Here is a 24,216-nt window from a genome sequence, read left to right on the forward strand (position 1 = left end):
ACGAGAATGGGCACTGGATCTGAGAGGGGTGTGCCCGACCTGACCCCAATCCCGGCCTGCCTCGTAGGTTAGGGTCACGGCGACGCTTAGGAAAACAGCGCTGAGATTTCTCAGGGCCCCAGGACCGGGCAGGAGGTGGGCCCGCATCACCTGACCCCCATCCTGTCCGTGGAAGTTTCCCAGGTCGACTCTCCTTACAGACCTTCCTTGGGCTCCTGCCTCCTTAGACCCACCTGTATAGGCCAGATAATTCCAGATTGTTCCTGCGAAATTAATCTGACTAATCTGATCCACTTGATTCTCCTGAAGACACGTCCTGCTATTCTCTGATCTCTTGTCTTGCACCGCCAACAGATTCTGGACGTGGGCCAGCTGGCCGGTTACCCTTTGTCTCAGATACATATGGTCTGGTGACCTTTGCCATCTCTGAGCCCAGGTGTCCTTCCCTCTCCTCTCCTCCCTGGTTGTCCAGGGAGCCCCCGTTCTCCCCAGGGGACAGCCTCTCCCGTCCCTGGGGACTGACTGATGCTGAGTCTCTGAGTCTCGTCCCTCGAGCTCTGGGCTCCCCGTCAGGCGCGTCGAGGATGCTCAGCTCCACTTCGTTCCTTGTCTCTGCCTGGGACCAGGGAAGGAGAGGAGCCTTCTCCGGCGGCTGACAGCCCTCCCACACCGTGTGACCTCAGAAACCGTGTTCACTTATTTCCCACGTGCGCAGCACCCCCGTGAAGGCTGCTTTTTGTCCCGTGGGGCACTGGGCAGAGTTCTCTGTGGACACTGCCTTGCTGTCATGAGAACACAAAGCAGCCTCAGAGTGGGCTCACCCGACAGGCCTGGGCTCTTGGCGTCATAAGGGAGAACTTTGCAGGGCAGCTGTGGAGGGCAGAGCGCTCTTGGGGCCACTCTGTAAGGAGGACCCACGTGCCTGGCTTGGACAGTGGGGGAGGTGAGGGCATGGGCTTCTCTCCCGGAGAACTGCCCGGGACACCTGCAGCGCCTCTTCCATGTGAGCACGTACATGCCAGCGCTGCCATAGGGGTCCTTGCCTTTCCTCTTTGCCTCCAAAGAGAAGTAGCCTTGGAGAGCAGTCCTGACAGCCCAGCCCGAGCACAGGTCGCCTGCAGAAGCTACACTCAGAGTCCGAGTCCCCTTAGAGGAAGCAGAGGTTGGCCAACCAGTCTGAGGCATAACCGTGGCTATTCTTGGTCTCTTCCCACTTTTTCCTTCCTCTCATTGAAAAGCTACCTCTTTGGGGGAGTGGGGTGTGTGTTTGTGTGTGAGAGAGTGTGTGAGTGTGAGTGTAAATTAGAAGCTTTAAACTGGAAGATCTCTTTTGCAAAAGCCAGTCCTTTACCACCTGAGGCAAAGAAAGGCATGTTGTTCCTGGTCCCATCAGTGGAATTTGTCTTAAGGTGAGGAAAGTGCTTCAGAAACAGTGGCCTGGCCCCTCCATCATGGCTGGATTCCTCACATTCAGTCTTTGTCTTTTCTAAAGACACCTAACCCTTCCAGATAAGAGAAAGGCATTTGTCACTTGGGGTTTGTATATGGAGTGTGAGTCTCCGGGCTGGTCTAGGGCCTGGTTTAGTTCAGATAAGGCACAGGCCTTTCGGGGCCTTAGGCCAAAGTCCCAGGTCGACCTCTAGGTATTTATTTTGGTTTTGCCAGTAACATATTTTACCAGTGATTTCTTATCATCCTGACCTCCCCAGCTTCACTTTATCTCTTCTACCAAAAAAGAAAAAAGTTGGGGCTTCCCTGGTGGCGCAGTGGTTGAGGGTCCGCCTGCTGATGCAGGGGACACGGGTTCGTGCCCCGGTCCGGGAAGATCCCACATGCCGCAGAGCGGCTGGGCCCGTGAGCCATGGCCTCTGAGCCTGCGCGCCTGGAGCCTGTGCTCCGCAACGGGAGAGGCCACAACAGTGAGAGGCCCGCATACCGCAAAAAAAAAAAAAAAGAAAAGAAAAAAGTGAAGAGACTTAAAGCATTTGTGAGGTGTAGAACTCCCAGAATCTTTCTGGAAAGGGGAGAATCTGAGACTTTCTTAGTGGATTAAGAAGCGCTATATTCTTGTGAAGATTCACTGGAATTCCTGGTCACTCCCATCTACACACATACACACACACACACATACCCTTCCTGTAGCTGCTGGCACCAATTGGGGAAATTTTTAGGAAATTTATAGCGATTATATAAGATGAAATTTAGTTAACCACCAAAGTGGGGGGGAGTAGAAACCTCCTAAATGAGACAGATAGAAAGTAGTATTTTTCTTATTATGAGGGTTGGCCTGAGCCGTGGGTTGGAAGGCCTCCAGTAGCTGCCTGCCAGATTTAAGAAAAAAAAAAAAAGCCAGTTTTGGAAAGGCAAGACTAGTTTAACTGGTTTACCCTGTGCTCAAGAGAAATGTGAAGGCCAGTAACCGTTGCTTCTCGGCAGGCACCTGGTTTGTGAGTCCTGGTGACCCATTGGGAGGGGTAGGGAAGGCACCACAGAGCGCAGAATCGTCTATCCTCCATTCTCTTCAGTGGGCAACTCTGAACCCAGGACCCCGCAAAGATGAGAGAGAGTTGGGGGAACTGGGACCCCTTTCTGCAGGTAACTGTGGTCAGCTTGATTGGGCCTTGTCATTTCTCTTCCTTTCCAATATCTGTTTGTGGTTCTGAGACTGGGGGAACTTGCATTCTCAAGAACATGCACTCAGCTTTTGACCATCCTACTGGTCAGCCAGCAAAACGAGCCTTGAGATGAGGGGCCTGATTCTGCTCTGAACAGAAGAGAGTCACAGTACTGGAGTGGAGGGGGGTCGTGACAGACGACTGATTGTCCATTGAAAGCTGAGGAGACCCTGGTTCCAGGACCAACCAGGGGTCCTTGGCTCTGGGAGAGTCTGGCGTGTGGCAGGTCCATTTGCCAGCAGTATTAAGAGAGCTTGATGGCTGTCAAAGCAGCTTCAAAAGTTCCTCTCCCCCTCGCTTTCTTCTGGGGCACAGACCCATGCCCTGCTTCTTAGGTCCTGACCATCCATCCCTCCTCTCTACTGAAAGTCATTGCCCCCAACTCCAGGGCTCTTGAAATGATAAATGTCACACAAGGTTTCTTTAAAGGAAAGGGAATCTGGCTCCCCCCGAAGCAGGAATGCCTCCTGCTAGTTTAGCCCCAGCCAGCAGACCTGTGTAAATAGCGCTTGTGTAGCCCATGTCTCTGCTCTCAGGGATCCTGTGGTTGGGGTGGCAGTGCCTTTTCTTGGGCCTTGGGGAGCCAGGTTCTGGCCGGGGAGTGTGCCCAGCCCAGTGGGGCACTGCCAGGAGCTATTGTTCAATGCCTAGCAGCAGCTGAGTCTGACTGCGAGGTGTCTGTCTGGAGGTGTCTGTCTGGGTGCTCTTCCTGCAGGAGGGAAGGGAGGAGGACTCCCGGCAGGCCGCTGGGTGAATGAGGAGTGGGTGGGAGGGAGACCGGAGGAGAGGGGACCGAATGGGGTCACAGGCAGCCTCTGTAAACAGGAAGCCCTGCGGGCCTGAGGGCTCCCCGCTCTGCTTGTCGTGATCGCAGCCCATCTCGTCAGAACAATTGGATCCAGAACAGTTGGGTCGTGCCTCACAGTCTGTGGGTTGCGGTGGAGACGCCACTGGTGGGAGGGGAACCCTCTACTCGAAGTCTCCCCTTTGCCTGGAGATTTCCCAAGAAGGGAGCTGGCGACGCCTGGTAGTGGTGGCACTGCCCTTCCTGTCCCCCAGGAGGCTGGGCCAGCAGCTCTGCGCATGCCCAAGGGTCTACAAGCCTGGGCTCTCCCACACCTAGGCTGGAAGTGAGGCCGGCGGTGGAGCCTTTGTTTCTGAGTCATTTGCTGGGGATTCTCCCTCTGGCTCCCACTTTCCTTCCTCCTAGGACTGTGACTGCCATCAGGCAGCAGGGGAAGTGGGTTCTGTACGGCACCGCTCAGCTGCACCACGCCAGCCTTCCCTCCATGCTGCCGGCAGCTCTGCGGGTCCCCTCGGGGGACGTCGAGCCTGTGCGCTCTGCAGGGCAGCGGTACAGCTCCCTCAGCCTGGCCTGTTCATGCTTAGCACCCAGGTTCCTCCTCCACGTTCACAAAGAGAAAGATCTGAAGCTGTCTGTGAGATGGTGATGGTTTCCAGCCGCAAGGAAGAGACTCTACTGCCTGGTCATTTAAGGAAAGGAGGCAGGGTGGCCAAGTGGAAGGAGCTTGGCGTGGGAGTCATGGCCACTTACCAGCTGCCTGAGCTGAGGCGCAGACATCCCCCCAGGGTCTTTAGGACTCACTGAGATGTGTGTGCGACATGTGTGGCATACAGCTGCCCCCAAAGAAGTGAGGGCTCCTTTTTCTCCTCCTCCTCGATCACTTTTCTCAGATAAACAGCAGCTGTCAGGAAGGGGGCAGAAGTGTGCCATCACCTCCCACCGCAGCGCTGTCACAGAGAGCGTCGCCTGCCACTCTGGGCTGGCTAGAGGGCCAGGCATTGGCACCGTCAGCACCATCCCTCAGGCCAGCCACACGTCCACACTCCCCCCGGGCAGGGCCGTTGGCTTTGCACACGGTGTCGGGAAGCTGGCGGCTGTGGGTGCTTGAGAGGCAGTAAGAAAAGGGAAGAAAGCACAGCTTGGTTCTGTGTTCTCCTCAGCCAGCATCGGTTGAGCCCCCCTCCTCTAGGGACCTCAGGTGCCCGGGGGCGTTTGGGTCCATCTGAAGAGTGGCCTTAACTTGTGCCAGGCTCGGGGTCCCCGGCTTCAGACTGCAAGGTCCTCCGACAGCAGACAGCAGGCTCCCATCACAAGAGTGCGGAAGTCTCGTAGGATCTGGGTGATAGCCAGGCTTCAGCTTCAGCCATTTCCCCTCGCCTGCTAGGCGCCCAGGGACAGCTGGGGGCTGCTGATTCCTAGAGCCCAGGGATTGGGACGGGAAGTTTTACCCAACCCACTCAGGCCTGTGGCTGGATTTGGGCTCCTGCCTTCCGCTGTGGGGAGATGTTGCTCCCCGGGCACTGCGCTGTGTGTGAGCACTCCCTGCTGCCCCACGCTCTCAGGGTCCCAGCCCTGGCTCCTCTTCATCCCAGGACCCCTCAGGCAGCCTTTTGCAGCCAGGGCTCTGGGTGCTGGTGAAATGTGCTCCCCACTTGTGCCAGCCTGGCAGGCAGCTGTGCGGTTTAGTTCTTCCCATCCGTGCTGCAGACCCAGGCTGGCTGCTAAGCACTGTGCATGAAGATGCCCTGTAATGGGTTGTGTGGTGGCGATCGACTGTTCTTAAGAAAAGTCTAGTGTCGAGTCTCCATGTACTCAAGTCTGAGTCCTTGATAAGAAGATGAACCACCCTTGTGCCACTTTCTCCTTCCCCTTCCCCTAGTGATACCTAGCGAGAAAAGAGCGGAGAGTCCAGTCCAGTCCCGCTGAAGAAGCAAGCCCCAGGTCTCGTCCCCTTGCCTGGCTCCCGCCCCCATCCCAGCCTGGACCTGACAGGACAGACAGAGCACAGCTCATGCAGAAAACTGTTTGGGACCGAGGGAATTCTGACTTGCCCCTGGGCTCACAGCTGACTTGCCCCTGGGCTCACAGCTGACTTACCAATCAGAAGGGGACGCTGATTCGGAATCAGTAATGTTGCTGTGCTCCCAAGGAAATCATCCATAAGTGAGGAGGGAAGCACGGAAAAGGGGCTGTATCCCAGATCCTCACTTTACAGATGAGATGCCGGAGACAGAGTGGGAATAAATGCCCAAGAAGGTCTGCAGTATGACTGCCTTCTCAGAGCTGGTCTGTTTTTCCTCCCGTCTTTATTGGAGTTTTTTCCTCCCAGTATTTTATTATGAAAAATGTCAAACGTACAGCAAAGTTGAGAGTTTTGCAGTGAAAACCAAAATACCCCCCACCTAGAGTCTACGTTATACTGTACTTGCTCTATCACATGTCTCTCCACCCACCAATCCGCATTATCCTTTTGATACATTTCAGAGTGAAATGAAAATGCTAGTCTGTTTCTTTATTGGGGGTTGTTAATTATAAAAGTAATGCCTGTTCACACAATTCAGAAATACATAAAAATATCTTTCTTCTAATCCTCCTTTCCTCCACTACTATTAAAGTGTGTGTTTCCCTCCAGACTTTTTGCTGTGCTCCCACACACACAAATATTTAAATGTGTATGGTATCTAGTGCTTTTTTAAAAATGGGATCATACCCTTTTACAGATGTGCCGCTTGCCACGTTTGGAGTCTGAGGTTACACTCCAGTGGCAGACCGACTGTGTGCTGTCTGCTTTTCCCTCCACGTCACCCTTTCAGGTGGCCTTTGGGGCTTTGGCGTAGGCAGATCTTAACAGAGAACATGACCACAGGCTGTCCTGGTGGCCTGGAAGCTGAAAGTGACTTCTCTCCCAGCTCTTGTGCATAAGGATTTAAGTACTGCATTGATTCTATCTTAGTTTTCCTTGGGGTTCCTGATGGGGGGCTCTGAGTCACCATACCCTTCTAGGCCATGAAGAATCCTCATTTTATGAGCTCCAGATGTTTCCCCTTCCACTAAAGTAATCAGAGGGCACAAAGAAACCGTAGTGGTGGAGGGCAGCCCCGCAGAGGGTCCCCGGCCCTGCCCCATTCATGAGCCCTCTGACTTTGGCAAGGGGTCTGATTCTCTGGCTGCAGTGTCCCCGTTTGCAAAACAGGAATAACACCGTGTGCCCTGCCTGGCTTGTAAGATCCTGAGGCTCACTGAACACACATGAAATCTCAGTATGTATCATTGTCAGTGTTCACAATCAATAAAAATCTTTCAGAAGTGGGGAATTACCCTGCTTCAGGCTTTGCTTTCTTTACATCCAGAACCTGTTCTCAGGGTATTTCTCCTATGGTTTTGAGAACTTCTGGGTAACCTTTTGCTGACTTCACCTCTTTCACCTGCCTTTCAAATATTAGAGTTCACCTGGGTTCAGTCGTCTGCCTTCTTTAGATTTGTCTAAGCTCTTTATCCCACATCTACCCCTATTGCCCACATCTCTCCTCTAAATCCCAGATCTGGACTTGAATGGACTCCAGGAGGTTTCCATTAGCGCGTCCTGGAGGAGATGCCTGGTCAGCGCCTACCACCCAGCTCTGAGCTCATCAGTACTTCCCAAGCTGGCCCGCCTCCTGACTCCCCTCGCTCTGACAAGTGTGTGCCCCCTCCCCTGCCCCCCGTTTGCCCAGCTGCCCCAATTCATGCCATCCATCTCTCCCCATTGCTGGTGCTGGCCTTGAGTTCATCTCTCCTGCACCACGGCATTAGCCTCCATAGCGGGCTCTCCATCTGTAGGCTCTTCCAGTCATTTCCAGTAGTTTGAGGAGACTAGATGTGATCAGTGCGTCTCCAAGGCCCTTCAGTGACCCAGATAAAGCCCAGGTGGCACAGCAGGATACAAGTCCGTCCTCAGGAAGTTGGTCTCATCTACCCGCCCCCCCCCCCGTGGCCCCAGGACTCTGCACCTACCACAGCAGACATCCTGCCTTGCCAGGTGCACAGATGCTGTCCCCTTTGCCTGGAATATCCCTCCCTGAACAGTCCCCACCCCGATTAGGCATCTCCCGTACTTCTCACATCTGGATCTGTGTGCGTCGTAAGGCTTCCAGGAATTCCTGTGCTGTTCATTTCCGTCTTCTTGTTCAGCCACCCCTGCTAGACTATGAGTTTCTTGAATCCTGAGACCGTGGCTTATTCACTGAGTCAGCAGTGCCCAGAATGTCATAGAAATGTTGTAGGGGATGCTGGTTCGGCCTCCTGTTGTGCTCGGGCTGTTCTGGTCACAGCTTCGCTTGGGGACTCGGTGGGCAGCAGCTTCCTTCCATTCATTCTTTTCTGGTGGGGTGTGGGGTGTCTTTTTTAAATATTTAACTGAGTTAAAATTTGTATGACACACAAGTAACCATTTTTACATGTACAGTGTAGTAGCATTTGGGACATTCACAATGTTGTGCAACCACCATCTCTGTCTAGTTCCAAACATTTCATCATCCCAGAAGGAACTCCTTGCATGATTCCACTTACATAAAGGATCTAAAGCAGTCAACCCCACAGAACCAGAGAGTAGAAGTGTGGTTGACAGGGGAGAGGGAAACAGGCAATTGCTATTCAACTGGCAGAAAGTTTCAGTTATGGGGCTTCCCTGGTGGTCCAGTGGTTAATTAAGACTCCTCGTTCCCATTGCAGGGGGCCCGGGTTCAATCCCTGCTTGGGGAACTAGATCCTGCATGCCACACCTAAAACCTGGTGCAGCCAAATAAATACATAAATAAATATTGGGAAGGGAAAAAAAAGCTGATAATGTGACTTTTTAAAAAAAAGAAAAAAGCTTCAGTTATGTAATGTGTATAAGTCTAGAGGTCTGCTCTGTAGCATGGTGCCTATACCAATAGTATACCGTACTCTTACATTTTTATTAAGAGGGTAGATCTCATGTTACCACAAGAAAAACAAAGGAAAATCCCTTACTCATTAAGCAGTCACTCCCCAGTGCCCCCTGCCCCCAGCCCCTGACCTACTTTTTTGTCTCTGAATTTGCCTCTTCTGGACATTTCACATAAAGGGGATCAGACAGCAGGTGGCCTTTTGCATCTGGCTCCTTCCACTCAGCACCATGTTTTCGAGGTGCATCCACGTTTCAGCAGGCGTCACCTCTTCACCCCTTTCCTGGCTGAGTGGATACGCCGTTGTGTGGGTCCACGCGGTTCATTTCTCCGTTCATCCGCTGGCGGACATTTGGGTTGTTCCCACCTTGGGCTCTCGTGAATGATGCTGCCGTGGACACACACGTACACGTATTGGCTGGGGTACCTGTTTCTTCCCTTCACCCTCACCTCGTACCACTCTCCTCATCACAGAAATCCAGTGCACCTGGTCTGTGTGTATGTTTAGGGGGAAAGTCTGTTCAGGGAACCATTCTGTCTCGTGCTGCCTCTGCTGCACGCCTCCTCCTCTCCAAGCCTTTTTCGTCCTTCATCGCCCGGGCCGCTTACTTGGTGATTAATCCCATTTTGTCTTCAGGTAGTTAGCGTGTGGTTTGCATGTCTTGTGTCCACAGGGAGGACCTTTACGTCAAGGTCCCTCTTGGGCTTTCGCTGACTCAGGTGACCCACACAGTCCCAAGCAGCTCCTAGATCCCTGCCTGCTGGTGACTGACCCCCCGCTCTCCCCTGTCCCCCCTTTGCAGATGACGTGCTGACTAAAGATGCGGGTGAGTGTGTGATCTGCCTGGAGGAGCTGCTTCAGGGGGACACGATAGCCAGGCTGCCCTGCCTGTGCATTTATCACAAAAGGTACGAGAGGGCCGGCAGGGCCAGCTTAGCTGCACCCCCGACCCCAGAGGGCCCCTTCCCTGTGGGTGGGGGGAGAGACGGGCAGACTGTCACTAGCCGCCCCGTCCCCCAGCACTCTGAGTGGAGTCGAGGCAGAGGTCAGCAGGTGGGGAGTTCTGGACGTGCTGAGCGCAGAGCCTGGGTGGCGGGGCCGACGGGGAGGCCTGTGGAGCCCCTGCCCCCTGGGAGGTTGAGTCCCCGTCCATCTCTGTGAGCCCCTCTGCCCCAGTGTGCAGACCCTGGTCTGGTGGCGGGGGCGGGTCAGCACGGAGGGCTGTGCTGGCTGCCCTGGCCCCGCCCGTCCTCCCCAGAGGCCCAGCAGGCAGGAATAGCCACTACCTGTGGGCCCCGGTGCTGCGAGCTGCTATAATTAGCAGGACTGAGATTCGCCCTCAGGCTCCAGCATGAGCCTCATTCTTGATTCCAACTGGAAAGAAGACACCTCCTTACCCAGGACGGGAGGACGCTCTGTGCTGCCCGTGGCCTCCACCTGTTCTCGGCCCCTGGAGCCCCAGAGCTGCTTCCTGACACACAGCCTTTGCCAAAGCCTGACTCACGGGGCCACTGGCCACGGGACAGCACATGGATGTGGCTGGTGTCAGAAAGGCGCAAGTGAGGCCTAAGGGGAGGGGGTCTTGGCCTGGGCGCAGCACCCAGCACTCCAGTGTCCCAGGGAAGCATTGACCAGAGCCAGAAGAAGGGAATCTTCGGCTCTGGGAGAGACTTATGCAAATGATCTGTCTGGTTCCTGTTTTGAAAATACCCAGATGTTTTACAGAAAGCTGTCTTGGGCCAATTTCTCTTCCCTCTCTGTTCAGACAGTGCTTTCTGTAAACACTAGAGACCAGGATTTCCCTGCTAGCCTCTTGTCTGTCTCTCCTGAGCAATGTCACTAAGCCACAGGGCCAGTCCTCCCCTGGCCCACCTTCTCCAGGAAGGAGGACTAGATGCTGGCTGCCCACCACAGCCAGCCAAGCCAGGTCGAGCTTGGGGGTCTCCTGAGAGGGAAACCAGGGAGGGAGCCTCAGGCTGCTCCTGTGACTCAGGAGAGGGCTTGCTCAGGGCGATGACCAGCCTGCCAGGGCTTTGTTCCCACTTCTTTGCCCTTTAAGCCTTGGAGATAGTTGACTGGCTGCCCTGTGCAGCCCCCCACTCTCACCCTCTGACCCGTAGTTGTTGCCGTCCTCCTGGGCTCCATGCCCCTGAGGCCTTGTCCATCTCAAGGCCACACTCCCTGCATCCTGCAGCGCCTAGGTCCACCCCAAGCCCGTACGCACTGCACTGGGACTCCATACGCACTGCACGGGGACTCCGGCTGCGCCAGGACCCCCCTGGGTGTCCTCCCATCTGCTAGCAGACAGTGGGTATAAGGGGTCCCCGCAGGTGAGCATCAGGCATTCCCTGCCCAGAGACCCGACCCTTGGAGCTAGCCCCCAGGGAGCGGCCTGGCCAGCCGGTGATGTGTCTCCCTTGCCGTCTCCCCTCAGTTGCATAGACTCGTGGTTTGAAGTGAACAGATCTTGTCCAGAACACCCCGCGGACTGACCCTGCTGGGCTCGCTTGCTGACTCCTCTCAAAGGTGAGCCCGTGGTTGGGGTCACGTCGCTCTGGGGCCTAGAGGCGGGGAGGGGGGCTGAGCTGCCCTCACGGCACCCCGCGCCCCGCCTCCCCTGGCCAAGAGGGGTCAGGGGAGAGGGGAGCATCTCAGCAGCAGGGGTTCCGTGGGGTGGGGAGGGTTCCTGGGAAGGATGAGAGTCCAGACTCGCACGTTGCAAGGAAGAACCTGCCGGGTAGAGGAAGGTGAGTTGGGGGAAGGCCCGTCGTGTTCCCCGTGTCTAGGGTGAATCTCCCCGAGGAAGGTTCAGGAAGGTCCCTTGGAAAGTGCTGGGCAGGAGAAGCAGCACAAGCCCTGGGACAGGATGCTGCTTTGCACCCCGGCTGTGCCTCGTGCTTGTTGGGGGGTCCGGGGAAGGTCCTTGCCCCTCGGTGGCGTGGGTGTCTCTGCTGCTTCTTTGGGGACGGGATAATCTCGCTTGCGTCCCCACGTGGACAGCACACTCATTAGACAAGACCGAGTGTGGGACGGCGCCTCGTTCCCTGCAGCGCTTGTCAGCAGTCAGCTCTTGGCTGGTTCTTCCCACCTGCACCCACCGCCCTCACCCCCTTCCAGATGAATCTGAGGCCTCCAGGCCAGACCTGGGGCCCCGCCACCCAAGTCCCTGTTTGCACAGCAGACCAGCACAACCAGCTTCCTCCCGAGATGTGCACATGTGCTCCCCTGTCACCGTCGTCCAACCCCAGTTTCTCCCCCAGGCACCCTGCTTTACTGCTGACCATTCTCTCCTGTCCCCATCCTACCTGTCCCTCCTGAGTTCTGGGCTGGCACTTTTCTGTTTTCTGCCAAACAAACCAAACCCCCAGAGAAACCAAAACCCACCTCATCTCACATGAATCCAAGGGTCTGGGGGCCTCTTTTGCGCTCTTTCTCTCTCTCTCTCCCTCTCCCTCTTTCTCTCGTTTTTTTCTTTTGTTCTTTGTTAGGTTTATTTTACTTATTCCAAGTAAACTCCCAGAACAGCTGATGATGTCACACTATTCAGGGACATTTGCCCTTTTTACCTTCACCTCAAAAACTGAGGACGCGGGTGAAGAAAAGGCGAGGGGAGGAGGGAGGCAGAGGGAATGCAGCCTGGCGCTGGCTGCAAGTCCAAATTCCTGGCATGGTGTTTGGCTTCGGGGCCCCCAGACCGGAGCCACAGGTGCCCCTGCCCGGCCTCAGCGGGATGCACGCGGCTGGCCTCGGGCCCGACGGAGCACGACTTACATCTTACGGTCCCCACAGGGACAGCCAGGCCCCCGTTCCTGAGAGGAGGCTTCGGACCCTGGGGCAGAGCTGAGCTGGGGACACCAGTGGGAACAGGGCACCCCTCCTGCACTGACTTCCAGAGAATGGTTCTCCCTTTCTCCCTGAGGACACCAGATTGAATGAGAGCGAGTTTGAGAGAAGAAAGAATCACCCAATATCCTTCCCCTCATCCTCATCTCAGGAGGGAAAGGGCATTTTCTTTTTCACCTTTGAAAGGCGTTGTGGGTCTGTCTCTAAAGTGTTTACAAAAAAAAAAATTATAAAAAAAATGTCTAGTGTCGACTGGTGTTTTCCCTCGTGATGTTTACAGATTGCCGTCTGCTGCCCGGCCAGAACCCGCTCAGTGACAAAACGACCAGAGCCGGGTTCTCGCCACTCGCAGAGCAGAGCTCACAGCCCTCCTGTGCCCGGCACCCGGCGGTCTCTCCATCAACCGCTCTGCCTTGGTTTTTTTTTTTTTTTTTGTTATTGTTCGTTTGGTTTTTTCCCCAATTTTCTGGCTTGGTTTTGCACTTTTCTCCCCTTGGGACCCTTCTATCTTGACTTCATTGCCAAAAACCAACCCACTGAGGACCTTCTCCCCGCCTCCTTTCCATTCCTCCTCCCCTCTTCCCCCCTGGTTCTGGTCAGTTCAGAGGATTTAACAATCACAAGTGTCCTGCAAAAATGCCTGAACGTTTTTCTTAGACCCCTGTGGATTTTTTTTTTCCATAAAACCTAGACAAACAAAAGACTTATTAAAGGGATATGTACAGCTGCCCCTGTTTTCAGGCATTCTGTTTGAGAACATTCTAGCCATTGATGTTCACATGTGGCATCAGCCCCTGCAAGATAGGTTTCTGTATTTATATTTTAAAATACAAAAAAAAAAAACCTTATAAAATGTTTAAAAATACGTTCAAAGCTGGGGGAAAAGGCTTTCTTCATTAGTCAAGGTGTTTTGATATGGTATTAAAATAATGTCTAATAAAAGATGCACTGTGTGACTTCATTTTAATCAAGTATTGTTACACAATCAAGAAATGGGCGTTGAAGGTCTGTCCCTGCTCCCTTGCCTACCTCCTTAGCCTTCTTTAGCCTTCAGGCTAGCATCAGGGCTACAGGTGTGTGATGTGGTTCTCAGTGGTCACGCCTGGGTGAGGGAACGTGGCAGGTCAGGCCGGAGTCCGCAGCTTTACAACCCATTCAAGCCTCATGGAATCTATCTGCCATCACCTGTGGAGTGGTCGTGACAGAACTCTTCTGGAAAGATCTGCAGGGCAAAGACCTTGCAGCGGATGGAGGTTGCAAGGATGCGGGTTCTTCCAGGCACTGGCCCAGACCGCCCCCCGCCCAATCCCTGGCTCCCCGTTCCACACCCTGCCCTTCCTGTTGCTCCGGCCACATCTCAGTGCTGACTCATGGGCATCCTTCACTGAGGCCCAGAAAGAGGCCCTGGTTTGGGGCTGAGCCAGCTCAGAGCCCTTGAACTAGAACCAGCCACTCAGGGCTCGCACGAGTTGGCACACCTTGGGCTGGGTGGGAAGCTCAGGGCAGCAGGTAGCAGTGCACACCTGGCCTCTGTCCCTGTCCCAGACCGGCTCTTGGAGCGGCATTCCAGATCCTCCTGCAGAGCCTGTGAGGGAAGCTGTGGAGGAAGACGCCTGCTCCGCCCCTTCTCGGGCCTCCTGTGTGCTGCTGCCTGTATGGGCTCTGACCCCACCAGGCCCAGGCCCTGCAGTTGTCTTCTGTCAGACACTTGCTGAAGCACCTGCTCTGTACAAGGGCATTGCAGGCTGGTGGGCAAATCTGAGCCAAGGCACCGGCACGCTCAGCATTTCAGAGAAATACTCAAGAGGAGTTTGTGGGTCTGAGCTTGTGGCGTGGTGACCCCGGGGACCTGCAGTCGCCATGGTGGCAAAAACCTGGGCTCTAAACTGTCTGTATGGGGCTCCTCTGCCTGGCAGAACCACGCTGGGGAAAGGACTTCATCTGAACTTCAGATGCCCCACACGTGAAGTGGGAACAAAGTCACGCAGCTCAGAGGCCACTGTGAGGGTCAGAGGATCTGCCCAGAAGCCCCTGGCACGTGCATAGCAGGCTCGCTCATGGCTTTGTCACCGCAAAGAGCACTGTTCTATTCACAGCACCTCCTGCTTCTGCCTGGCAACTATGTCTGCCTGTTCTATATTTAATTCCTCCAGCAAAGCTGGCCCTGAGGATCTCCTTGCCTGACCCCTGGGCCTGCAGGCGGAGGAGGCCTCTGTGCCCGCCTCTGTGCCCACCTCGGTGGCTTAGGCCCAGCAGCCTTGGCAGCGCCCTGGGTGAGCTGAGGGGTCGAGCTGGGTGGGGCAGGGCTGGAGCCCACGCCAGCTGCTATTCCAGGCTCCTGGGGCTGGTGCCTGTCCCACCCCCAGCGACTTCACTCCCACCTGGCACACTGCAGCCCTCTGCTGGTTGCCGTCTCCTCCAAATTCAGACCCAGATTGCCAGCTCCTGGGCGGGGGTAGGACTGGGGTTGTCCGGGCTTTCCAGATGGAACTGGTGTCTCATCCTCCATCCCAACAGCTCTCCTCAACTCTGCCTTTCCCGGAGGGGAGGGAATTGGCAGGGGCTGGGAGGTGGGTTCCACCCACTCCCTCTGCTAAGGGCCCAGCACACGTGAAGGGGAGGGGGCTTCCTGGAAAGGGGCACCTCACTAAAACCAGTCATCTAGGAGCCATTTAATGGTGTCGAGGTTTTTAGGTCCTTATTCCTAGGGAATAGATGCTGAATTATGTAGGTGAATGATGTCAACAAATTTGTAACTCGATTCCAAATGGTTCCCCGAAAAATACACGCATGAAGCAAGTAAGGCAAAAATATTCATTGTTGAATCTTCAGTGGCTAGTATTTCAGTGAACAGTGTACTTGTTCTTCCAACTGTCCTGCGTGTTTGGAGTTTTTCCTAGTAAAGAATTATGGGGAAGTGGCCATTTGCTGAACACCTGCTAGTTGCCAGGCACTGAGGGGCACATCAGAGACAAGCCCTGCCCTGTAGGGGAGGCGCCTGCCCCTGCAGAATGCTGCCCCGGGGGGCTGCTGGTGGCGGGCAGCCTGCGTGGAGGGGAGGACACTGGTGGCTGATGGTTAGACGGTTCGAGTCCGCTTTATTGGGTGCTTGTGGGGGAGGGCCCATGGGACTTGCCCCACACCACCCCCTGGCACATCCAAGGGACAGAGATGTCACAGAGGAGCGAACTCAGGGCTCAGCTCCGAATTAGCAGAGAGGAGGGTTTCCAAGAACCGAGCTGGTCTCAGGAGCCAGAGCGGCTGCCTGAACAGCTGGGGGGAGAGGTGGGGAGGGGCGGAGGGGGTGGAGGCAGGGAAGGAGCTCAGAGGTGGCTTGGGAGAACGGGAGTGAGGCGAGAAGGAGTGTGACCCTGGCTCCCCTGCGCCCCTCGCTCAGCCCCTTTACTAAGGGCCAAGGCCTTGGGGTGAGGGAGATGGGCCTGCACTAGAGGCTCCTGGGACCTGCAGGGGAGTGGAGAGCTTAGAGACTGGTTTCCAGGACTCCAGGCACCTGCTAGACCCTGGGAAGTGGGGGGCCCAGAGCTGAGAGCTGCAGGCCCCTGCAGCGGTGAGTGCTGGGCACCACTGCCCCAAGCAGATACTGGTGTCTAAGCTTTGAGGTGTCGGGCGCCCTCTCGTGGGCTTAGGGGGAACAACTGCCAGGTACCCCGGACAAGGTCCTCTGATCAGGAATCCTGACCAAGGCAGGGGCAGGCCGCAGAGTGGACAGAGCCTGAGATTGAGGGCAAAAATGCTGGTAGTATAATACATCACACTGTGGAGAGGTGTGGTACCAGGAAAATCACTTCCATTCGCAATGGTTGGTAGCAGCCACTTGAAGGACACGTTCAGAATGTTCTAGAGCCCAGTTGGGGCTCAGTGGGGGAGTCTGTGGTAAGTGATGATGGACATGGGCAAGTCCTTAGGCCCTGGGGCTCTGAGAGGCACAGCAGCTGCCACTCCTCAGGCTGCAGCAAGTCAGAGGGCAGGCCCGGGATGAGGGACAAGGACGTCACCAGCCAAAGGACAGAGAACTTGGAGGAGGTGGGGCGGGCAGGCACGGGGGGCCATTCACAGGTGCTGCCTGCTCGTCTCCAGACAACTGCAAGTGGGGTTCAGGTTTATTTTGGGGGTCTATGAGTGTGGAGCCGGAGGTCCCTTCCCCCACCAGCAAAGGAGCATTCCTGTCACCAGGCAGATGGAGTTGGGCTATGGGTGCTGGAGCCCCCAGCCTTTGTTCTCCTGCCCTGGCAGTGGGGAGGCTAAGGTGGAGGGGAGTCGTCCTAGTCTTTGGGGTGACTGACCCACACCACCTTACAGGATGTGTAAGCAAGCAGAGAGGAAGCAGCTTCACTGGGAATGACCCTGAGCCATTTACTGGACCAAAGGCTCCTGAGGCCAGCAAGAGGGCCAGGGAGAAGACGGCCGACCAGGCTTCTCCCTCCTCTCTCTGGCCTCGGCTTGGATAAAAGGGCTAGCGGGCTGGCGAAGACCCCTGCAGGGTCTAGGCAAAGGCAGAGCTGTTCCGTGGCGGGAAAACAGGTTCCGGAACGGGAGGTGCCACTCTCTGGGGGCTTGTGGGCCAGGTGCTCCGAGCCCCTCACAGCACCTTGCCTGGGTTCATGAGGCCTCGGGGGTCCAGCGTGGCCTTGAGCTGCCGCATGGTCTCAATGCCCACCGTGCCCACCTCCTCCTGCAGCAGCTGCCGCTTGCCCAGACCGATGCCATGTTCCCCCGTGCACGTGCCATGGAGTGCCAGTGCTCGCCTGGGAAGCAGCGGGAAGAGGTCCTCAGCGGGTGCCCCTCCCACTTCCCTCAGCTCTCCCCCACCCTGCTTCCCGCTTTGCCCTTACCTGCCCAGCTGTTCTGCAAAGGCCTTGACCCTGAGGAGCTCCTCGTGGTCCTCCGGGTCTACCACCAGGATGCAGTGGAAATTACCATCACCCACGTGCCCAACGATGGTTCCTGGGGGCCCAGAGGACAGAGCTGCTGCCCCAGCCCCGCCCCCACCCTCCCACCGCACCCCGCATGGGGCAGGCAGAACCTGTGAGTCCCGAGGCCTGCAGGTCCTCCTTGGTCTGCACCAGGATCTCCGGCAGCCGGGAGATGGGCACACACACGTCGGTGGAATAGCCCTGAGTCGGGGCAGGCCGGTGAGCCTCCCTCCCTCACCCAGCCTGCCCGGGAGGTAAGGGGTCAAGGGTACGAATGGGCTCAGGGGGCTCGGCCTCTCACATGAACGTGCCTGCTGTCTCTAAGCCTCAGTTTCCCCTGTACAACAAGGCGAGTGGCCCGGCTAGGCTCCCAGGGCTCTCATCCTGCTCCCCACCCCCACTACCGTGCAGGCCCCCCAGCACCTGGAGCCCAGCCTCCCCTTCCTGTTGGCTACCACCTTCCGCTTCACCACCTCTTCCTCCAGGAAGCCTGCCTTCTGTGTTCACACTGCCCCTGCTCGGTCCCTGCACCCAGGGCCTGGCTCGGGGCAGGGGCTCCCTCCCGAGGATTTGGCAGTCCTGCCCACCGGGGCCTCTGCCTGCTGCCCTGGACAACAGGGCAGTAGGCTGAGGAAAGGCTCCCAAGTCCACCCCACCCGCTCACCTTGCAGCCCGGCCGCAGCGCCAGGGCAGCGTACCAGGCGTTGTGCCGCGCTGCCCAGAGCCGGCTGCGGTCCTCCGCCTCCTTGGCCCAGGAGAAGTGAGAGCCTCCGTTGTGCCGGATGATCTCCTCTGTCGGGGGCGGGGGCGTGGGGTTGACACCAGGCCCTACTCTGGGGCAGCCCGGGCCCCGCCCCACCCCGCCCACAGCACCCCAGCACACCTGTGCGCTGCACCTGCTCTGCCAGCGCCTGCTCGGAGCCGTGGAACTCGAGGAAGAGCGTGGGCGCCACGCAGCAGTTCAGCTTGCTATGCCTGTTGCAGGCGTCCATCATGACGTCATCCAGGAACTCTGGGACCAAGGAGAGGCCACGTGAGGTGACGCGTGGCCTTCAAAGGGGGCCTCCTCTGGGGAGGCCCAATTGGACGGCCCAATCCCAGGCTCACCAATGCGGGCCACGGGCACTGCAGCCTGGAGGATGTGTACGGTGCTGTCCACGGCCGCCTGGACGCTGGGGAAGGCACAGGTAGCGGCCACCGTGGCCTCAGGGGCAGGGTGCAGGCGCAGTGTGGCGGCCGTGATGAGGCCCAGCGTCCCCTCGGAGCCCACAAACAGCCCGGTGAGGTTGTAGCCAGCTGCGCTCTTCCTGGGTCCCCGGGGACATGAGGTAGGTGAGTGCCCAGGCCACGTGACGACGGATTTCTGGCCAGAAGCCAGGTGGGGAGCTGAGCCTGAGGTCTGGGCACACCCGCCTCAGTGCAGACTGCCACCCAGGCAGCCATTCCCTGGCACAGCCCAAATCGGCCTCTGGACCACCGGCTTTGGCCCACAGGGCGGTTTCATGACCCGCCTCTCCAGGAGGCCCCCGTTGCCGCCGGTAGAGGGCGCTCACCGGAAGTGACGGCCGGGACCCGCAGTGTGAAGCAGCCGCCCTCCCGGCAGCACCACCTCCAGGTTCAGCACGTTGTCGCGCATGGTGCCGTAACGCACAGCGTTGGTGCCCGAGGCGCTGGTGGCCACCATGCCGCAGAGAGAGGCGTCTGCACCTGGGTCTGGAGGGCAGAGGGCAGGCAGAAGGAAGCCTGGGGCGGCTGCCCGTGGGCAGAGGGGTCCCGCCAAGCCCCAGAAACAGCCCTGCCACCAGGGAGCCCTCCAGGCCCAGGAAAGTCCTGGAGCCCCAGCCTACCCACAGGGAACCAGAGGCCGCTGTCGCGCAGGTGGGAGTTGAGGGCTTTGCGGGTGACGCCGGGCTCCACCACCACAGAGAAGTCTTCCGGATTCAGCTCCAGGATTCGGTCCATGTGGGTCAGATTGACACAGACGCCGCCCTGGCGGAGGGCGTTCAAGCGGTAACTGACCTAGATCTTTCGCCAGGACACAGCCCCCAAGACCCCAGCTCGTGGCCGACCTCCCCGCAGCCAGACCAGAGCCCCAGGATGGCAGGTAAGGAGGGCTGGACCTGGCCAGCCAGGCTGGTGTGGTGGAGGAGGCAGCTGCCGGTGTGACAAGTGTGGTGGGGCTAGAGCCTGGCCAGGGGAGGAGGCCACCCACCATACATACCTGCACGGCACAGACTCCACCCTCAAGCCCGGTGCCCGAGCCGAATGGGATGATGGGCACGCCTTGGCCATAGCACAGGGCTGCCAGCCGGCTGACCTGCTCCACATTCTGGGGCCACACCACGGCGTCCGGAGGTCGGCACCTGGAACCAGACCCTCAGCAATGTAAGGGTGTGTGGTACCCTCTGGTCCTGCTCAAGTTTGAAGGTATTGCAGGGCCTGAGGCTGCACAGTGGGCGAGGGGCAGAGAACACCCTTCTGGGGGCATAGAGGAGAGGTGGAGAATGCCAGAGCACCCAAAAACAGATGGCGGGGGTTGATGGGCAGAAGATAACCCAGGACCCTCACTCCCAGCCAGGGGTTCTGATGCAGGGGGGTGGCGGAGCCCACCTGTGCATTGACTCATCGTGCCCGTGCTGCTCTCGGACCGCAGCAGCAGTAGTCACATGGGGGCTCCCCACAACTGCCTTCAGAGCCTCCACAAAGCCCTTGCTGAGTTTGCCCTGCAGGGGAGAAACACATTGGCAGGGTCACTCAAAGATACCTGGAGCCACCTGGCCAGTGGGAGGGGTGGGAGTGGGGGTTCCATTGCCTGTGAACAGAGGCACCCACATCCCTACCCCGCCTCGGCTGGGGGCTCGTAGGGCTCTTGGAGCCCTTCTGGGGATTTCTTCCCATTTTACAGATGAGGAAAAGAGGCCAGCAAGTCCAGGACAGGGCCTGGCCTAGAATCCAGCTCCTTGCCTCCCAGGCATTCTTTCAAAATGTGTGTGTATTCCGGGGCCTCAAAGGGGTGCCCTAGAGTCCACAAATCTTTCAGTTGACACCCCCCAGCCCCACTCATGGCAGCTGTGAGGACTTCGGCCCAGCTCACTGAACACCCACATTTGACCTGGGGTGAGCCCAGCGAGCCTCTGCTCAAGGTCTCCTGGTGCTGGGGCAGCACAGTCTGGCCAGAACTCGGCATCGGGGGCCCCCCACCCTCTAAGGGGCTCCTCCCCTCCCACCTACCTGCGTCCCCCTGGAGCAGTAGCCCCTCCAGGGGAACATCCCCCAAGTTGCAGCCCGGAGCAGGCTGGCCATAGCTGGGCAACAGCCGGTGACCACCCCAGCCTATTGGTTGTGCTGGGGGCAGGGCTGCTTAAGGTGGCACGGCCTTAAGGTGGCCCTGCCAGCTCTCGCTGAGTCAGTACTTCTTAAAGGAGAGGTGAGGCTTACTGAGCACAAAGGGAAACACAACAGCCGCCACTTCCTGGCTTAAGACTATGCAGTGGCTTCTTGTGGTCTGAATACCCAGAGCTCCACCAAGGCTCAGGGGCTTGGAACACACCCTTGACCTTTCTCACCCTGCAAGTCCCAGCTCCGGTGTCACAGTTAGGGTAGGCCTTGATCCGGGCTATGAGGAGGAAAGCACAGGGAGGCTCTTGGGGGTTAGGATGGGGTAGGGCAGTAAGGCAAGCCAGGAAGACTTCCTGGAAGAGGAGTGCTAAGCATGAGCAGCAGTTTGCCATATAAGCGAAGGAAAATACTGTCGCATCCCTTTGTCTCCACTCTCCCACTGGGCATATCCCAGGATCAAGGGGAGTGATGTGGCTGCTGCTCTTGAAAGTATTCCAAGCTCCGTTTTCCTCCCACAGCAAATTTGAAGAAGCGTGTTGCTAACATTACTGAGATAAAGCTATTTCTGGCTTTGTTTTTCTTCCCAGTCAAACCAGGAATACAAACTCCTATTTGGGTCTCTCTCCCCAACCACATTTGAATGAGCCCACATTTCCATTCTCAGTGTGTTGCTTAACTGGCTTATCTCAAAAAACATCTCTTTTACAGTTGGTTAGTTCAAATCAAGATCCAGGGAAAGTCCACACAATGCATTTGGTTAATGTGTCTCATAAGCCTCTTAATCTACAACAGTTTCCCTCTCCCCCATTCTTCCATGACATTTATTTGTTAAAGAAACAGGGTCACTTGTTCTGTAGAATTTTCCGCATTCTGTTTTTGGATGATTGTATCCTTGTGAGATTGTTTAATATATTTCTCCAGCCTCTGTACTTCTTGTAAACTGTTAGATCTAGATGTGGTACTGTCTAATACACTTGCTGAACTGATAGAAATGTTCTGTATCTGTGCTTTCCAATATGGTAGCCGTTAGCCACATGTAGCTGTTGGTACTAGAGGTATCTATGGATGGAGGAGAGATGCCAGGTAGAGTTTTGTGGCAAACCCTAAAAAGAAGAGACATGATAGAGATTCCTAAGGTTCTGGAGCAGGGTCATGACATCTGCAACAGAGACCTACACGCTATACAAAAAACTGCCCCGGCCTACTATTGGGTCCTGGTTAAGAGGGTGAGTGTGACCACAAGATATCATTGAGTGATCATGTGACCAGAGCTGGCTGTCATGAGCTGTCTTCTATCAGACCCACCAAGTCATAAAGTCAGGCAGGTCCAAAACAAAAAGGGGGACAAGAAAATTGGGCACAAGCAGGGCCAGAGGGCAAAGTGAGCCGCATGAGTAGGTGGCCCAGACCCCCATGTCACCCACCATTGCTTGGCCAGTACCTTTCCCTCAGCTCACACCTACAGCCGTATGGGGGAACTCTTATGACCAGCTGATGGAGGAGGAAAAAGTTCAAGCTTGATTCATGAATGGATTGGCTCAACATGAGGGTTTGAGCTGAAGATGTACTGTTGTACTACAGCCCCACTTGGGGGTAACCCTGAGATCCTCCCGACTGGCAGAGCTCCAGGTCATGCATCTAGTCGTCCCCTTTTGTAGAAAGAAAAGGGGTCCAATAGAAGAATATATATGGGCCCATGGGCAATGGTGAATGGCTTGGCTGGTTGGTCAGGAGCCTATGAGGAGATTGGAACATCAGGGTCAAGGAGGTTTGGAGAAGAGGCACATAGATGGATCTTGAGGACTAGGCACAAAGTTTATAGCACATGTATCATGTGTTAACGCCCACCAGAGAGCATCTACCATGGAAGAGACTAAACCAAGTAAACAGTGTGATTCAGCCAGCAGTCATCGGCCAGCCTCTGTCAAAGACCCCCCCCAGCACTGGCACAATGGCAGTAGGGGAGAGGCTAGTAACAGGTCCACCGGCATGGACACCCACTCACTAAGGCTGACCTAGCTACTGCCACTGCTGAGTGTCCACCCTACAGCGACACTGAATCTGCCACATGGCACCATTCCTCAGGGAGACCAGCCAGCCACTTGGTAACAAGTTGACCACATCAGACCCTTTCCACTCAGGAAAGGGAGCGATTTACCTTGACTGAAATCAATGCAGTACATATTATGCGTATGGGTTAGCCTCTCCTGCCTGCATGGCCTCAGCCAGCACCAGCATCTGAAGGCTCACACAGTATTTGACCCACCGACATGGTATATCACATACCATCCCCTCAGGCCAAGTGATCCACTTTTTAGCAAAGGCGGGTGCAGTAATGGGCAGATGACCATGGGATCCACTAATCCTAATGTCTACCTCCCCATCCTGAGGCTGCCGACCTGACAGAGCAATAGAAGGAATGGCCTTCGGAAGGAACAGCTAACATTCCAGCTCGGAGATGCATCAACTCAACCAGAGTGCCGAAAGAGGAAGATATTTTCATATGATTAACGGATAAAGGGTGAGTATCCAAATTATTTTTACCTTTTTATTTCAAAATAATTTTATTTATTTTTGTTAAAAATATTTATTTATTTTATTTTATTTATTTGACTGCACCAGGTCTTAGTTGTGGCATGTGGGATCTTTAGTTGAGGCGAACTCTTAGTTGCGGCTTGTGAGATCTAGTTCCCTGACCAGGGGTCGAACCCAGGTCCCCTGCATTGGGAGCACAAAGTCTTAGTCACTGGACCACCAGGGAAGTCCCTCGAAATAATTTTAGACTTACAGAAAAGCTGCAAAAATAGTACAGAAAGTTTCTGTATACGCTTCACTTAGTTTTCACTAATGTTTACATTATACATAACCACAGTACAATTATCAAAACTAAGAATTAGTAAAAAAAATACTAATTGATACAATTAGAGGATTGGTACATTACTAAACTGAAAATTTGATTTCACCCATTCTTCCACTAATGTCTTCTGGTTTTCTGGGGTGTTAGTTGTCTTGTCTCCTTCATCTCCTACAATCTGTGACAGTTCCTCAGGCTCTCCTTGTCTTTCTGACCTTGACATTTTGAGGAGTATGGATCAGTTACTGTATTGAACATTCCTCAGTGTGGGTTGTCTGATGTTCTCTCATGAGTCGATGGAGGCCATGCATTTTTGGCAAGAATACTACAGAAGTGATGTTCCCTTCTCAATATATCGTATCAGCAGTGTAAGGGGTCAATATGTCTTATTACTGATGGCAATAGCCTGGATCATTTAGTTTAGTTCATGTCTGTGGTGTTTCTGCACTGTGAAGTTACTATCTTTCTCTTTGTAGTTAATAAATATACCAGGGTAGAAAGTTTAAGGCTGCAAATATCCTGTTTCACCTCACTTTCACTCATTATTTTTAGCATCCATTGGTGGATCTTGCCTGCCTTCATTGTTATCATGGCATTCTAACAGTGATTTTCTATGTCTCTTATTTCTTCGATATTATTTAGTTAGAATTGTTCTCTAAGGAAGAGCCATCCCTTCTGCTTCATTTATTTGTTTACTGAATCATTTGTACATTACCAATATAGAATCATGGATATTTTTTTATTCCATAGGTTATAATCTAATACAATCATTATTTATTTTGTTGTTCAGATTATCCCAGCTTTGGTCACTGGGGGCCTCTGTCATATAGGCTTGTCTGCCCTTTAGACTGACCCTTA

At 55.3% G+C, this 24,216-nt stretch overlaps 2 protein-coding genes across 2 annotated transcripts in view; one reads left to right on the forward strand and one right to left on the reverse strand.

Annotated features, from left to right (window-relative positions):
* Window positions 1-13,146, forward strand: part of ZNRF1 (zinc and ring finger 1) — a 104,571-nt gene extending 91,425 nt beyond the window's left edge. Inside the window, exons 3-5 of the mRNA XM_060084000.1 lie at window positions 9,191-9,296; window positions 10,823-10,914; window positions 12,178-13,146. Of these exons, the coding sequence (XP_059939983.1) occupies window positions 9,191-9,296; window positions 10,823-10,880 (164 nt within the window). The 3' untranslated portion in view covers window positions 10,881-10,914; window positions 12,178-13,146. The remainder of the gene's footprint in view (window positions 1-9,190; window positions 9,297-10,822; window positions 10,915-12,177) is intronic.
* Window positions 13,147-16,591: 3,445 nt separating this feature from the next.
* LDHD (lactate dehydrogenase D) lies at window positions 16,592-20,485 on the reverse strand. The gene is made up of 11 exons (XM_060084183.1): window positions 20,397-20,485; window positions 19,776-19,888; window positions 19,387-19,528; window positions 19,013-19,154; window positions 18,719-18,878; window positions 18,273-18,472; window positions 18,049-18,177; window positions 17,830-17,957; window positions 17,276-17,366; window positions 17,085-17,196; window positions 16,592-16,997 (listed from the first exon to the last, which is right to left on the reverse strand). Exons 1-11 carry the CDS (start codon window positions 20,466-20,468, stop codon window positions 16,832-16,834), a joined length of 1,455 nt encoding a protein of 484 aa, XP_059940166.1. The 5' UTR covers window positions 20,469-20,485; the 3' UTR covers window positions 16,592-16,831.
* Between the last annotated feature and the right edge of the window lie 3,731 nt (window positions 20,486-24,216).

The sequence above is a fragment of the Mesoplodon densirostris genome, chromosome 19, assembly GCF_025265405.1.
Source record: "Mesoplodon densirostris isolate mMesDen1 chromosome 19, mMesDen1 primary haplotype, whole genome shotgun sequence".
Lineage (NCBI taxonomy): Eukaryota > Metazoa > Chordata > Mammalia > Artiodactyla > Ziphiidae > Mesoplodon > Mesoplodon densirostris.

Excerpts from the sequence above, each read along its gene's own strand:
- LDHD (XM_060084183.1), bottom strand. The coding sequence starts at position 20,468 with ATGGCCAGCCTGCTCCGGGCTGCAACTTGGGGGATGTTCCCCTGGAGG. Across the intron at positions 19,889-20,396 it reads ACTGCTCCAGGGGGACGCAG|GGCAAACTCAGCAAGGGCTT; the intron begins GTAGGTGGGAGG and ends TCTCCCCTGCAG. Across the intron at positions 18,473-18,718 it reads GGTCCCGGCCGTCACTTCCG|GAAGAGCGCAGCTGGCTACA; the intron begins GTGAGCGCCCTC and ends CCGGGGACCCAG.